General features: G+C 50.2%; 4 protein-coding genes across 5 annotated transcripts in view; 3 read left to right on the plus strand and 1 right to left on the minus strand.

Moving 5' to 3' along the window:
- The window catches only part of SHC4 (SHC adaptor protein 4), a 46,091-nt gene extending 43,087 nt beyond the window's left edge, over positions 1 to 3,004 (plus strand). For both annotated transcript variants that reach the window (XM_077318219.1, XM_077318220.1), the window contains exon 13: positions 803 to 3,004. In XM_077318219.1, coding sequence (XP_077174334.1) covers positions 803 to 937 — 135 coding nt within the window. In that variant the 3' untranslated portion in view covers positions 938 to 3,004. The remainder of the gene's footprint in view (positions 1 to 802) is intronic.
- An 830-nt stretch (positions 3,005 to 3,834) lies between these two features.
- On the minus strand, positions 3,835 to 7,232 carry LOC143827927 (peripheral-type benzodiazepine receptor-associated protein 1-like). The gene has a single exon (XM_077318012.1). The coding sequence runs from the start codon at positions 7,198 to 7,200 to the stop codon at positions 3,979 to 3,981; it is 3,222 nt and encodes a 1,073-aa protein (XP_077174127.1). The 5' UTR covers positions 7,201 to 7,232; the 3' UTR covers positions 3,835 to 3,978.
- Positions 7,233 to 8,215: 983 nt separating this feature from the next.
- On the plus strand, positions 8,216 to 11,354 carry LOC143827832 (RIMS-binding protein 3C-like). The gene has a single exon (XM_077317795.1). The coding sequence runs from the start codon at positions 8,274 to 8,276 to the stop codon at positions 11,142 to 11,144; it is 2,871 nt and encodes a 956-aa protein (XP_077173910.1). The 5' UTR covers positions 8,216 to 8,273; the 3' UTR covers positions 11,145 to 11,354.
- Positions 11,355 to 12,399: 1,045 nt separating this feature from the next.
- LOC143827831 (RIMS-binding protein 3C-like) lies at positions 12,400 to 15,715 on the plus strand. The gene has a single exon (XM_077317793.1). The coding sequence runs from the start codon at positions 12,504 to 12,506 to the stop codon at positions 15,693 to 15,695; it is 3,192 nt and encodes a 1,063-aa protein (XP_077173908.1). The 5' UTR covers positions 12,400 to 12,503; the 3' UTR covers positions 15,696 to 15,715.
- The last annotated feature ends 187 nt before the right edge of the window (positions 15,716 to 15,902 follow it).

Raw genomic sequence — 15,902 nt, forward strand, 5'->3', positions numbered from 1 at the left:
TGTTAAACATTTACCGCGTGATTGACCTGCTGCCTGCTCCCCAAATGGCCAGTGATGGACCGGGAAGGGGAAGGGGAAGGGGAAGGGGAAGGGGAAGGGGAAGGGGAAGGGAAGGGAAGGGAAGGAAGGGAAGGGAAGGGAAGGGAAGGGAAGGGAAGGGAAGGGAAGGGAAGGGAAGGGAAGGGAAGGGAAGGGAAGGGAAGGGAAGGGAAGGGAAGGGAAGGGAAGGGAAGGGAAGGGAAGGGAAGGGAAGGGAAGGGAAGGGAAGGGAAGGGAAGGGAAGGGAAGGGAAGGGAAGGGGCCCAGGAGGGCATGTATGCTTCCCAACCGTACTCTGCACCAGGGGTAGTCAACCTGTGGTCCTCCAGATGTTCGTGGACTACAATTCCCATGAGCAAACACTGGCAGGGGCTCATGGGAATTGTAGTCCATGAACATCTGGAGGACAACAGGTTGACTACCCCTGCTCTGCTTGATAGCACCCCTCCTGGGGTTTCTCGAAGCCTAAAAAATGTTTCAGGGGTTTCTCAGCGGCAAAAAAGTTGAGCAAGACTGCCCTGAAGGGTGGAAATAGAGACTGACTTCTTTTCAGAGAATCTGCTTAAACGATCATTACAACGCTACACTGATATATTGATATTTTAGGGGTATTTTTTCCCTTTGCCTGTTGGCCACCTAAATCTCATCACACCGACTCAGCCAGCGGACTGGATGACTACGCTACTTTAACTTGCTTCGCAAAACGCAGTCTGTATCGCCAGCCGACAAGGGCCTGACCCGTTTATTTTGCACCCTTCCCTAGGTGAGAACTAAAGACCACACCTTCGACAGCGTCGGCCACCTGATTCGCTACCACATGGAGAACAAGCTGCCGATCATCTCGTCCGGAAGCGAATTAAATCTGAACCAGCCAGTGCGGAAACTGGCTGAGGAATGAGGGTACTTTGGAATACAAGTAATTCAGTCAGTTTGGGACATCGCCAAGACAATTCTTGCCCTCCCTTGACCAAAGACCCTCTAGAATCAACTGCTGCCAGCAAATGCCACAGCCAGTGGACAGCCTGCTGTGCCAGAAGGACTACTTTTCCATGTGCGTGTCTGTACATATGCCCATGTGTGTGTCTGCTTCCAATTCTGTAGTTCCGCCCACAAAGCTATGTAGGAAAACAAATTCCCTGATGATCAAGAGAGTGTTTGTGGAGAAGTTATGCACCTGAGTCACTTTTGAGGATTTTTTTTTTTTAATGGGGGAGTGGGGGAAAGAATTGGTGACAAATGTTAGAAAACGGAAAAGAAAAGCACAATCCAACCTTCACACAAACGCCAAACTGACTTGAAGAAACTGCTAAGGTGGTAAGAATGTGCCTTTTGAATCGAGGTGTTCTTGGGAGACGGGATTTCTCTCGGTGTCCGATGGCTCTGCGTAAATCTCACAGGAACTGCCAAACAAAGCCCCGAATGAATTGGAAACAGAAAAACAAATTCTTTCATTGTGACTTTCTGTTTTGTTTTGTTTTATATGATGATACTGTCATGGAAAGTGAAGGCTACACTATCATGAATGCTTCTTATCCATTTTGTCACATCAAGTTCTGTTAGGCAAAAGTTTGGGGGGGAAATCCACAAAAATGCAAAAAACAAACAAACAAAAGAGCCTGTGCGGTGTAGTGAGTCAGAGTGTCAGATTAGGATCTGGAAGGCCCGGGTTCAAATCCCGCTCGTACCATGGAAGCTTGTTGGGTGACCCTGGACTCTACGAGGGTTGCTACGAAGACAAAACAGAGGCAAGCTAGCCACTTTGGATCCCCTTTGGGGAGAAGAGTGGGGCAGAAATGTATTAAATCCAAATGCAGAATGTGAAAGCTGCCAGATTTGTTTGCGGCTTCATCACCCTCTCGCACTGCACCAGATCCACCAGTCGCTAATTTGTTTGTCATCGTGCAGCCGCCGCTGCCGTTTAAATCTGTGAATGAACAATCATTTTGAACCAGACGTTGACTCAAGTTGGGATCGCAGTCTTTTTCCACTGGCCCTTGCGCCCAGGCTCCTGACAGGGGGCTACCCATGTATTTGAAGATACTTCACGCACTGCAGGAATTCCACCTGTTCCATTTTCCACAAGTCTTTGCATTTGCAGCAGTGATCAGAGCTTCTGTGGGAAACTGTCCCTGTGCAGAAGCTGTTTAGAGAGCTGGGCCAGCAAGCAAGACAGCGACTCCCTCTTGATCGACTTGTGTGTGTCTCTCTCTTTTTAAACTAATACTGCTGCCAAATGTGGGAAGGAGCATTCACTCCTAAGTACACCGTCTTCAGTTCCTTTGTATGTTTACAGCGTAGAGCTGATGGAAACCAAATCTGTATTATTTTGCAGGGGAATGTTTTCAATGACTAACCGTCGGTTTTGTGTTTTAAAATTCTGCATGCTGTATATTTTCCTCCGTACCTCTTTTTACAAGGCCTTTCTAGCTTTATTGGATTTCTTTTTCTTTTTCCTAAACAGCTGAGAAAGGTATTTTATAAAGAAATATTAATGCTGCATTATCTCTGCACCTGTGTCGGTCAGGACGATCCTGGAACAGACATCAAAGTATCCTGAAATGATTTTGTTACCTGTGTACAATGAAGAGACATATACGTGTTCTGGATTCTGGCAAGAGAGCTGCAGACTTGAGTACTCTTACTAGTGAGTAAGTCTTACTGAACTCACAGGAACTCTTGCTCCTGAGTAAACATACTTAGGACTGTCCTGCATATAATTTCACGGAATAACAGGATTATGGGACGAAAGGGAGAATTTTCTCAGGGTATCTTCCTTTTTATATATTAGCACAATGGCCGCTACGAACCTATTTACTAGACCTGGAAAATAAGCAGAGCAATAGACCTTGATTCATTCCTTAGCATTCCCAACACTAAACATTTGAAAACTATCAAAAACGGGGCGAGATTAGCTTTTAAGCTCGAGAATTTTAAAAAAATGAATAAATTTGGTCTGTGTAACGTATTTGGTTTCTGCTGCTTTTCAGCGCGCCGTTGGCTGCATGGATGTGCAGCTAAAACACTTCGTTTCTCCAGAGGTTTTGCAACATTAAATTCTTGTTGGCGTCTGGCATTGTCTACTTAGAATCATAGAGTTGGAAAAGATCTCCTGGGTCATCTAATCCCACCCCCTGCACTATGCAGGGCACTCACAACCCTATTGCTCATACTTGCTCTTCAGTTACCTTCCCCCCCCCCCCAAGCATGCTGCCCTGTACATTCTCCTGGAGCAGCCCTTCTCAGAATTTTTACATTTACATCGCAGAATTTTACACATTTCAGGCTTTGAGAAACCCTAGAGGTGGTGTGATTGTGCCGAAGAAGGTTGTGAAGCATGGATGTGGACACGCCCACCTGGGGCTCCTCCCCTTCCCACCCCCTCCAGGTCCATCATTGGCCGTTTTGGGAGCAGGGTCAACATGCCCATATATGGTCATAATTCACCACAAGGACCTACAGCCATACCACAGTTGTGAGTGTCCAGGGGCATCTTCTGGGCACCACATTAGGGGGGCTGATTTGGATTGGGACGGTGGGAGAAAGAGGTCGGGCAACATCTAAACATTCAGGGTTGCATTGGTGCTGCCGCGTCACTTGAAGGGCTGATCCGGAAACACCAAAACCTCTGGGCAACTCTCAATTTAGTTGTTCTATCTGAATATGACGATTGCCACGATTTGGCTTTTCCCTGGCCACGGCATGTGAGTCTGTGAACAGTTTTAGACCCCAACCATTATAAAATGCATTCGTACGGAATGACAAAGGACAAGCGTGCAGGAAAACAAATTGCCACGGTTATAGTATCCAGTGTGGCCGTCTGCCTTGTTCATTTATTCATTTAGAAAATGGTCTCAGGGCCCAAGACACTCCTATCACAATTTCCACGAGAACATCGACAAGAGGAATCCTCTCCAGTCGTTTTGTTGTCCGGTTTTGCTCCTAATTATCCCATTTTGAGCCAAAGATGCTTTGCATACCAGTGTCTTCACTGTCAGGCATCAGCCAGCCTTCTGATTCCAATAAATTTTTTGAAGTCTGTTCGGGGGTCACAGACTGGGACAATGCAGTGCTACAAACATTCCACAGGTTGGATGGAATTAAGGCCGGAACGGAATCCGCAGATTCCCCGAACGGAGAAACAGTCCTTACCGAAACTGTCTGAGGCCCTTGTCGCATATTTATTTCGGATGCATCCAAAGAGATGCCTGCAGCTGTTGGTGACATTATATTTGTGACTTTGTGCCCATTGATATAAACAGCGTAGCCTGTGACCTTGACCCCGTTATATGACCCTGATGGATGAATGGTTTCTGGTAACCAGCTAATAACGGGTTCGTCTGCCGAGGAACCAGCTTGTACGCGGACATCGAGGGGAGCAGGAGGTGGTCCGGCCGATGGAGTCGTAAAGGTCATTTCCGCAGATTTTGGCTCCAACCACCCCTGAGGATACACCCAGTCTTCCCGAGGCACAAGAGGTTCTACTCTGACACGGTACTGAGTGCTGGGGTTGAGGTTTCGGAAAGTATAACCGTGGATCCCTGGTTTGGTCTCATCATGTTTCTCCTCATTAAGATACACCAGATGAGTGCAGCTACCACCGCTTGGGAACCAGGCGATTTCGGCTGATGTGGCAGTGATGTTCCTAAGATTCAGGAGACTTAGATTTTGGGGATAAGGCGCTGTTGCTTGGATTTCGCACAACGTCCCTTCTGCTCCATCACACAGAAGATTAACACATCGATCTTCCTGTGGGCTGTTGCTTTTTTCCTCAAGGCCAGGGCTTTGGCGGGAGAAGCTGAATTCACGGGCCGAGTCGTAGGAAATGTTGCTTGGTTCCGAAGGAATAAAACTGAACAATTCATTCCCTGCCACTTCCTCGACTAAATTTGAGGGCACGAACCCTCGTCTGCCATCCATTAATTGCCCTGCATAAAAGCCATCTTCATCTTTGTCTCCACAGATATAAACATATTCTCCAGCTATGAGGGGAAGTTCCGCCTCGGGATTCTTATTAGGACCGCTGAAAGGATCATAACTATACCGTGCTAAAAAAAGACGGAGTCTGAAAGGATTTGGATGGATGTGTCCCAAATGACTGAGATGTAGACGTTCTAATTCTTTCACTTGGGTTTCAAAGAGCTGGACTTCTTCTTGGTGTTCTCGTGTTATTTCTGTCTGGGCTTGCCGCAGCTGTCGTATTTCCTCTTCTTTCTTTTGCAGCTCTAGTAAAGTTTTCTGGTGTTCCCGTTCTAGCTGTTGCTGCCGTTCTGCTGTCTCTTGCATGCTCTTCACCGCTTGTTCTAGATTCTGCACTTTGATTTCAAGGCCTTGAGTCAACTGGACCACGGAATTTCGCTCGTCCGTTGCCTGTATCACTTTCACCTTCAGATCAGCGTTCTCATTCTCCACCTTCTCCACCCGCTCGTTTTTCCCGCGGAGTTTAGCATTTTCTTCTGAGATCCGGGCATTTAGACTTAATAGTTTATGAAGTTTCAGTTTGACGTCCTCACGTTTCTTCTGGTTCTCCTCTGCCACCAGCCCGAGGTTCTCACCTGGCTTATATTTCCCAACTAGTTGCTTTTCCAAAAGCTGTAAGGGAGACTCGTGCTTGGAATGGCTTATTAAATTGCTGATTTCACAGTTCTTAGCGTCGCTGCTGAATGGTAGTTCTTGTGGTTCTCCAGGCTTCTTCAATATGTTCGGTGTTTTGCGTTTCTTCTTGGCTAAAGGAATGTCCTCGAAACACACCTGGTTGCTTGATGGTGCTTCCTGTAGGATGCCTGATGAAGACCCATTTCCAGTTACGCCAGAGGTCTGCGCAGAATCCCTCTGGGACTTGAGGGCTATGAGCCTCCGCAATCGTAGGACTTCCCTCCGGGACTCTCGTAGCCAGCTATCCAACTCGTTGATATCAAGTAAACGGTGGTTCTCCTTCCTTGCAGATAACCTAGCCTGGAGTTCCTCACACTCCTTCTGTAAGGCCTCTATTTGCTGGTCTTTAGCCAGCAGGACACGGTCTTGCTCGTTCAGATCTTTTCCCTGCTGTAGAGCAAGCCCATTTTCACACAAGTCCCTACCAGAGCCACACAGGGCCAATGTTCCCGGGGTGTTGCTCATACCGCAGTTAGATTCCTGGAGTTTCTCAGCTGCTTCCTCCAGCCGCTTGGCAATGACAATCAGTTCGGCGCTTTTCCTTTTCAGTATTCTCACTTTCTCTTGCATGTCCGGCAAGCTTTGCTCCCTTAGCACTGCGTTCTCCTCCTCGAGGTGAGAGCATCTTTGCTCTAGAACCTTCCGGGCGTTCAACAGGTCTGTGTTCTGCTTCCTCAGCTGGTTATAACTGTCTCCAGAGGACCAGCCTTGCTGGGGCAGGTTTTCTTGGACACATTCGCCGGTGGCTCTCCAGCTATTAACTTTGTCTTCCGTGGGCAGGGAGGCCTTCCTGAACCTGTCCAGGGATGCCGCGAGGAGAGGTTTCCCTTCAAAGCGCTCCAGGATATATTTCAGGAACAGGCGCCTCTCCAGTTCGAGCTCCTCCTCCAGGTGGCGGATCCGGATGGCCTGATCGCTGTCGACCTCCCACCGGAGCTTGCCGAGGACTTCTTCGAGTTTTGCATGGCACTCCGTGCTCAGTCGCCCTCCTGAGCCGCCTCCTCTTGGTCCACGACTGCCGCTTTCGTGGAGAACCAGCTCCTTTGCCAGCTGGCGCTGCAAGTCTCGAGCCTGCCGCATAGCCGCGTCTCGCTCCTGTTGCAGGAGCTGCTGGGCCTCGTGCAGCTCGGCCTTCTTCCAGCGCAGGAGGTCCCGTATCTCGGCTTCTCGCAGCTTCTTGGTCTCCTGCTTCAGCTGCTGGATCTCCCGAGCTTGCTGCTGCTCCCATTTGGAGTGGAGCTGGTCAGCCAATAGCTGCCGGTCCCGCTCGGCTGCTTCCCGGAGCTCCCGGATCTCAACAGTGAAGCGGCGTTGGGCCTCTTTCGAGCGCATGCGCTCGGCTTCCAGCTCCGCTCGAAGCGCCTCTCGTTCCCGCCGGTGGTCTTCCTGGAAATGCGATTGGGGTGGCCTGCAGCTGCCGCCATTTCCCTTGCTTCCGCGGGAGGGTTGGGGAGGATTGCGCAGGGATGGAGGCCCCCTGCCCCTGCCTGAAGGCGTTTCCTTGCTCATGACTGACCTGCTTGCTCGTTTGCACTTGTTCATTTGGGTAGTTTTCCCCAAATGACTTAAGTACCTTACCCTGAATGATTATGACCTAATTCCTCTTATTTCTCTGACATCATACTGAGTTGCCATGGAAACTACTTTTTGTGGTTGCCTAGGGCTATCCACTGCCTTTCAGACTCACCCACCCCCCTCTCCACATACCCGTGGTAATGTGGAGCTATGGATTAGATGAAGCTTTTTCAACCATCTTTGGCCATGGCGGGGTTTGATAGGAACATATATGGTCATATCACTCGATACATAGTTAACAATTTTTTAAAAAATATAATAAATTAACTTCCACCCGTTTGGAAAACCCTTCCAGGGTCATCAAGGGACTTTTTCATTGAGTGGGGAATGATGTTAGCTTCGGCTGTATTGTAATATTATAGGACTTAGGCCTATTCCGCACACATTGAATAATGCATTTTCAATGTGCTTTGGCAGCTGGAGTTTCCTGTGCAGAACAGGAAAATCTACTTCTAAAGTACATTGAAAGCACATCTATTGTGTGCAGAATAGGCCCTGATCTCATGGCTGGAGTGTATGTTTGGTCTTCAGGTATGAACACTTGGCATTTGTATAAACCATAATAAAGATCTTTCTGTTTAGTGCTTTAAATATTCAAATCACACCTTATGTTATTCTAATCCAGCCTCTCTCAATTATCTGACCATTAACTCCCACCTATTTGGGGAATCCATCCAGGGCCATTGAGAAACCCCTGAAACATTCTTCAGGCTCCACGAAACCCCTGAAATGGCACAATCATGGAGGATATGTTATTCTAATCCATAAATACAGCCTTATAAGGTAGGCTGATGTAATTATCTCCACGTGGTTATGGGGAGCGGAGAGTGAGAGTCAGTGGATTGCCCAAAGCAACCACACAAAAGTGGCAACTTAGTGTGAGGTCATAGAAATAAGAGGAGTGAGGTCATGAATCATTTAGAGAGAAATACTTCATCAGACGTTCAGGGGGAAGTACTCAAACAAACAAGTGCAAGCCAGCAAGTAGGCCTCTGGAGTGGTCAGCCATGACCAAGGACACCCCCTCAGGCAGGGACGGGGGGCCTCCATCCCTGCGCGACCCTCACCAACCCTCCCAGGGAAGCAGGGGAAACGGCAGCAGGGGCAGGCCACCCCAGCCACACTTCCACGAAGACCACCGGCAGGAACGTGAGGCACTGCGAGCGGAGCTGGAAGCCGAGCGCCTGCGCTCAAAGGAGGCCTGGCACCGCTTCACAGTTGAGGTCCGGGAGCTCCGGGAAGCAGCCGAGCGGGACCGGCAGCTGCTCGCCGACCAGCTGCACTCCAAATGGGAGCAACAGCGGGCCCGGGAGATCCAGCAGCTGAAGGAAGAGACCAAGAGGCTGCGAGAATCCGAAATCCGGCAGCTCCTGCGCTGGAAAGAGGCCGAGCTGCGTGAGGCCCAGGAGCTCCTGCAGCGGGAACGCGATGCTGCCATGCGGCACATGCGGGACTTGCAGCGTCAGCTGGCCAAAGAGCTGGTCAGCCATGGCAGCAGCAGCAGCAGCCGTGGAACACGAGGAGGCAGCTCAGGTGCGGGACTGAGTGCGGAGTGCAGTGCAAAACTCGAAGAAGTCCTAGGCCAGCTCCGGTGGGAGGTTGACGGCGATCAGGCCTCCCGGATCCGCCACCTGGAGGCGGAGCTCGACCTGGAAAGGCGGCTGTTCTTGAAGTATATTCTGGAGAGCTTTGAAGGGGAGCATCTCCTAGCTTGGCCCCTGCACAGGTTCGCGCAGGTCTCTCCGCCCCCCGAAACCAAAGTCAACTGCTGGAGGGCGGCAGGAGAACCTGCAGGAGGAGGCCTTTCCCAGCAAGGGCGGTTGACTGGAGGGGGTCATCACCAGCTGAAGAAGCAGGACGCAGGCCTGTTGAATGCTCGGAAGGTCTTGGAGGAAAGATGCACCCACCTCGCGGAACCGAACTTACTGCTGAGGAAGAAACGCTCCCCAGATGTTCAGGACAACATGAACATATTGAAGGGAAGTGGCGAGCTAGCTGGGATCGTCAAGCAGCTAGACGAAGCAGCCGAGAAACTCCAGGAATCTAAGCTCAGAGTCAGCAGTCCCCCAGGACCATTGGATTGCTCTGATAGGGAATTGTGTGAGCAGCAGGCAAAACATCTGTATGAGCAAGACAGTGTCCTGCTGGCCAAAGACCCACCGACAGAAGTCTTACAAGTGTGTCAGGAACTCCAGGCTAAGTTACCTGCAAGAAAGGAGGACAACGCTTTGTTCAACAGCAGTGGTTTCGATGGATGGCTGCAAGAGTCTCAGAGGGGTGTCCTACGATTACGGAGACCAAGGAAACTCCAGTCTCCGAGGGATTGTTTTCAGTACCCTAGAGTAACATCGAATGGTTCTTTGTCATCCGTCATTCAGGAAGCATCATCCACCATCCATGGACGTTTCAAGGCCTCTTTAGCAAAGAAGAAACCGAAAACATGGAAGACGGCGAAGCGAGAGGCAGATGCACTGGTACTGCCATTAGGAAATGGGGCCAAAAGCTACAAAAACAGCACTTTAAAAACAGATTCAAAGAACAAACCCCAGTTACAGCTTCCCGAGAAGCAGCTTGTTGAAGAACGGAAGCTGTGGGGAAACCTCAGACATGGGGTAGAAGAAAAAGAGAGTTACGAGGTCGAACGGAAACGTCATAAAATATTAAGGGAAGATGCCCTGACTTGCTCAAACTCATCTGGGTCAGAATCCATGCAAAACAGTTCTAAGCCTGGTCTAAATCCAGAAGATATAAGAGGTCAATTGGAAGAGTGGGAAGCAGATAAAGTTTGTATACGGAGACCATCGGATAATCGAAATCCTTTCAAAATTTGTGGGTTTTTAGCAAGATACAGTTATGATCCTTTCAGTGGTCCTAATCAAAATCCTGAGGCAGAACTTCCCCTCACAGCTGGAGAATACGTTTATATCTGTGGAGGCAAGGATGAAGATGGCTTCTATGTAGGGGAATTAATGGATGGCAGACGAGGGTTCGTGCCCTCAAATTTAGTCGAGGAAGTGGCAGGGGATGAATTATTTAGTTTCGTTCCTTTGGTGCCAAGGGACGTTCTCAATAACTCAGCCCTTGAGCCAGATTTCTCCTGCCCAAATGCTGGTCACGAAAGGAAACGCAACTGCCCAGATGAAGATGAGTATCTTAGTCTTTTGTCTGACGGAGCAGAAGGGACATTGTGGGAAGGCCAGGCAGCATCTCCTCATCCCCAAAGTCTGAGTCTCCTGAATCTTCAGAACGTCACTGCCACATCAGCGCAAATCACCTGGTTCCCAGGAAATCATAACCACACTCATCTAGTATACCTGAATGAGGAGAAGCATGAGGTGACCAACGCTGGGATGTGCTGCTATACTTTTCAAAACCTCAGACCCAGCAGTCAGTACCGTGTCCAAGTGGAAGCTCTTGTGCTTCAGGAAGACTTGGTGTATCTCCGTGAGGGGCTGTGGCGGAAATCGGCAGAAATGTTGTTTATGACTCCATCGGCAGGACCGCCTCATGCTCCCCTTGATGTCCACGTACAAGCTGATTCTTCTGCAGATGTTCTGGTCATTAGCTGGCTGCCAGAAACAATTCACCCATCAGGGTCATCAAATGGGGTCAGAGTCACAGGGTACGGTATTTATATCAGTGGGCGGAAAGTCACTGAAATAATGTCGCCGACGGCGGGATGCGTCTCACTTAACGTTTCCCAAATAAATACGCGGCAAGGGCCTCAGACCGTTTCTGTAAGGACTGTTTCTCCGTTCGGGGAATCTGCGGATTCCGTCCCAGCTTTAATTCCATCAAGCTTACGGGAAGTTCCTAGCACTGCATTGTCCCAGTCTGTGATCCCGGAAACGACTTCGAAAGAATTCCTGGAATCATAGGGCAGGCCAGTTCCTGCAAAAGAATACACCGACAAGATAAGCGTCTTCGACTCAAATTGGGATTATTAAGAGCAAACCAGAGACCACAGATGGTTCCTCGTGTCCATGTTCTCTTGAAAAGTGGGATGGAAATGGCTTGAGTTCTGAACCCAGAGAACATCTTTCCAAGTAATAAAGACATGAGGCAGGCTACCACACTGTGCAGTGTAATAGCTGTGATTTATTTGTTGGCTTCCTTGCTCTTTGGCTTCCCTTTAGACAGCCTTTCTCAACTTTCTTACCACTGAGAAACCCCTGAAACATGCTTCAGGTTTTGAGAAACCCCAGAAGTGTTGCAATTGTGCAGAATATGTTTGGGAAGCAGAGCTGTGTACATGCCCACCCCAGGCCCCTCCCCTCCGGTCCCATCATGGGCTATTTGGGGGGTCAACATGACCATATATGGCCATATCACCCGATAAATGTTTCACAGATTTTAAAAATATATAATAAAAGTAGTGACACCCAGGCTCTCACAGCAATGTAGAACACATACTTGCTTTGGAGCTCTTTGATCCACCCCCTCCCCTCTCCCTTCCCCGACCTACTCCTTGGTCTCTTCCCCCCCACACACACACACATAAACACACACACAGTCCTTTCCCCTCCCTCCTTACCTGTTCTCCCAGGAGGTTCCCAGCCTCCTCTGGCCTGGAGGGCAACGCCTGGGTCTATGCCGGCGTTGCAGCCTATGGTCTGGCCCCCAGAGGCCTGGAGGACAGCCCCCGGAGGCCTCTGGGATGCTGCCTCAGCTTTGTCCAGCCATGCAGCCTCCACCAAGGCCCTCAGACGCCTCTGGGGTGATGCCTCAGTCAGCCACGTGGCCTCCATCCTGGCCCCCAGAGACCTCCGCTTCCACCTCCCTCCCTCCTCCCTCGTGGCCGGTGCCTCAGCCTCTAATCCACTGGCCGCCTTTCTCCCTCCCTACCATTTTTGGCCAGCTAACTGGGGAGGGACTACAGACGTCATCTCCATAACCCATTTCCATCCCAAGAGGCACACCATTAGATGTGTTCCACATCAACAATTAACTCCCACCCATTTGGGAAGTCCTCCAAGGGCTGTCAAGGAACCCCAGCCTCAAATAGACTATTATGCTCTGTTTCCAGTTCTAATCCATAAAAGCAACCTTATAATTACCTTCACACTATAGTGTGTGTGTGTGTGGGGGGTAACACTGAGAGGCAGTGGGTTGCCCCAGACAACTGCAAAATGCGGTTTCCACGCCAACTCAATGTGATGTCAGAATAATTAGTGGACTGAGATCATAAATCTTTCAGGGAAAAGTCCTTTAAAATTTGTCCAGAGTAGACTACTCAAATGAACAAGTGCACGCAAGCAAGTAGGCCCCCCACGCGGTCGGCCATGAGCAAGGACACTCCATCAGGCAGGGGCAGGGGGCCACCATCCCTGCGCAATCCTCACCAACCCTCCCATGGAAGCAAGGGAAATGGCGGCAGCTGCAGGACACCCCAGTCGCACTTCCAGGAAGACCACCGGCGGGAACGAGAGGCGCTGCGAGCGGAGCTGGAAGCCGAGCGCATGCGCTCGAAAGAGGCTCGACGCCGCTTCGCCGTCGAAGTTCGGGAGCTCCGTGAAGCAGCCGAGCAGGACCGGCAGCTGCTCGCCGACCAGCTCCGCTCGAAATGGGAGCAGAATCGGGCCCGGGAGATCCTGCAGCTGAAGGAGGAGACCAAGAAGCTGCGAGAAGCCGAGATACGGCACCTCCTGCGCTGGAAGGAGGCCGAGCTGCGTGAGGCCCAGGAGCTCCTGCAGCGGGAGCGAGACGCGGCTATGCGGCAGGCTCGAGACTTGCAGCGCCAGCTGGCTAAAGAGCTGGTTATCCACGGAAGCAGCAACCGTGGAACAAGGGGAGGCGGCTCGGGTGGGGGACTGAGCACGGAGTGCCATGCAAAACTCGAGGAAGTCCTCAGCAAGCTCCGGTGGGAGGTCGATGGCGAACAGGCCTCGCGGATCCGCCATTTGGAGGCGGAGCTCGAGCTGGAGAGGCGTCTGTTCCTGAAATATATCCTGGAGCGCTTTGAAGGGGAGCCGCTGCTTGCCGGGTCCTTGCACAGAGCCAGGCAGGCCTCTTCACTGCCTGAAGACAAAGTCAACAGTTGGAGAGCCACTGGAGAACGTGTCCAAGACAGCCTGCCCCAACAAGGCTGGTCCTCTGGAGATAGTTGCAACCAGCTGAGGAAGCAAAACACAGATCTGTTGAACGCCCGGAAGGTTCTCCAGGAAAGATGCTCTCGCCTTGAGGAACAGAACACGCTGCTACGGAAGTCCAGCTTCCCGGGCATTCCAGACAAAGTCAAAATCTTGAAGAGAAGAAGTGCTGAGTTGACCGTCGTCGCCAAGCGGCTGGAAGAAGCGGCCGAGAAACTCCAGGAATCTAACCTCCGAGTTAACACCTCAGTATCGAATTGCTCTGACAGGGAATTGGGTGGGAACGGACGTGCTCAGCGTCAGGGAAAAGATTTGACTGAAAAAGACCATGTCCTGTTGGCTAAAGACCAGCAAATAGAAGCCTTACAGAAGGAGTGTGAGGAACTCCAAGAGAAGTTGTCTGCCAAAACGGAGAACACCCACTTGCTCCATATCAGCAGTTTGGATGGCTTGCTACAAGAGTCTCAGAGAGAACTGCGAGAATTAGAGACAGCACTCAAGACCCAAAAAGATTCCCAGCAGACCTCTAGAATAACTGGAAATGGTTCTTCATCAGGCATCCTACAGGAAGCACCATCAAACTTCTGTATTTGTTTGGCGGACGCTTCTTTAGCCAAGAAGAAACCCAAAACACTGAACGTACTGAAGAAGCATGGAGAACCACAAGTGTTACCATTCGGCAAGGATGCTAAGAACTGTGAAATCAGCCATTTAAAAGCTTATTTCAAGCATGAGTCTCCCTTACAGCTTTTAGAAAAGCAACTGATCGGGAAATGTAAGCCATGCGAGAACCTCGGGCTGGCGGTAGAGGAGAACCAGAAGCCACGCGAGGACGCCAAACTGAAACTTCATCAACTATTAAGTCTAAATGCCAGGATCTCCGAGGAGAACGCTGAACTCCGCGGGAAGAACACGCGGGTGGAGAAGGTGGAGAATGAAAACGCTGATCTGAAGGTGAAATTGATACAGGCAACAGATGAGCGAAATTCCGTGGTCCAGTTGACTCAAGGCCTTGAAATCAAAGTGCAGAATCTAGAACAAGTGGTGAAGAGCATGCAGGAGACAGCAGAAAGGCAGCAACGGCTAGAACAGGAACACCAGAAAACTTTACTAGAGCTGCAAAAGAAAGAAGAGGAAATAAAGCAACTGCAGCAAGCCCAGACAGAAATAACACGAGAACACCACGAAGAAGTCCAGCTCCTCGAAACCCAAGTGAAAGAATTAGAGCGCCAAACGGAACACGTCCACCCAAATCCTTTCAGGCTTCGTCTTTTCTTAGCACGGTACAGTCATGACCCTTTCGACAGTCCTAGAAAGCTTCAGCCAGAACTCCCCCTCACCGCTGGAGAATATGTTTATATCTGTGGAGAAATCGATGAGGAAGGTTTCTATCTAGGGGAGTTAATGGATGGCAGACGAGGGATGGTGCCCTCAACTTTAGTCGAGGAGGTGGCAGGGAATGAATTATTTGGTTTTATTCCTTCCGAGCCAAGAGACATTTCCCAGGGCCACGAGGGGGAAAGCAACAGCCTAGAGGAAGATGGATGTCTTAGTATCCTCTCTGACAGACCCGAAGGAACGTTTTGTGAAGTCCAGGCTGCAGTGCCATATCCCCAAAATCTGAGTTTCCTGAATCTTTGGAGCATCAATGCCACGTCAGCAAAAATCGCCTGGTTCCCAAGCAGTGGTAGCTACACTCATCTGGTGTATCTTAATGAGAAGAAATATGCTGTGGCCAAAGCAGGGATTTATGGCTATACTTTCCAAAACCTCAGCCCCAGCACTCAATACAGTGTCAAAGTGGAACCTCTTGTGCCTCAGGAAGACTTGGTGACGCCTCAGGGAGGGCTGCGGCAAAAACCTGCGGAAATGTTGTTTACGACTCCATCCGCAGACCCGCCACACGCTCCCCTCGATGTCCAAGTCCAAGCTGAGTCTTCGGCAGACGTTGTGGTTGTCAGCTGGTTACCAGAAACGATCCATCCCTCAGGCTGCTCTAATGGGGTGAGCGTCACAGGCTACTCTATTTATATCAGCGGACAGAAAGTCACCGAAATAATGTCGCCGACGGCTGGATGCATCTCACTTGACGCTTCCCAAATAAATACGCGGAAAGGGCCTCAGACCGTTTCCGTAAGGACTGTTTCTCCGTTCGGGGAATCTGCAGATTCCGTTCCAGCATTAATGCCGTCCCACCTGGGTAAAGTTTGTAGCACTGTATTGTCGCGGCTTGTGAGCTCTGGACAGTCTTCCAAAGATTTGTTTTGTGAATGTCCTCTTGAAAATTGTGATAGGAATGACTTGAACCCTGATCTCAGGGAACATCTTCTCAATAAATAAATGAGCAAGGCAGGTGCCACACGGGATCATGCAATGGTCGTAATTTATTTGCCGGTTTCTGCATCCTTTGGCATCCCTTAAGAGAAGCTGCGCTACATTTCATAACGTTTGGGGGTCTAAAACCATTCCAAGAGATGCTGTGGAGAGGGAAAAGCCAGGTCACAGCAAATGAAACAAACGAACCAGAGAGAGTTGGCCAGATGCTTT

The sequence above is a fragment of the Paroedura picta genome, chromosome 18, assembly GCF_049243985.1.
Source record: "Paroedura picta isolate Pp20150507F chromosome 18, Ppicta_v3.0, whole genome shotgun sequence".
NCBI lineage: Eukaryota > Metazoa > Chordata > Lepidosauria > Squamata > Gekkonidae > Paroedura > Paroedura picta.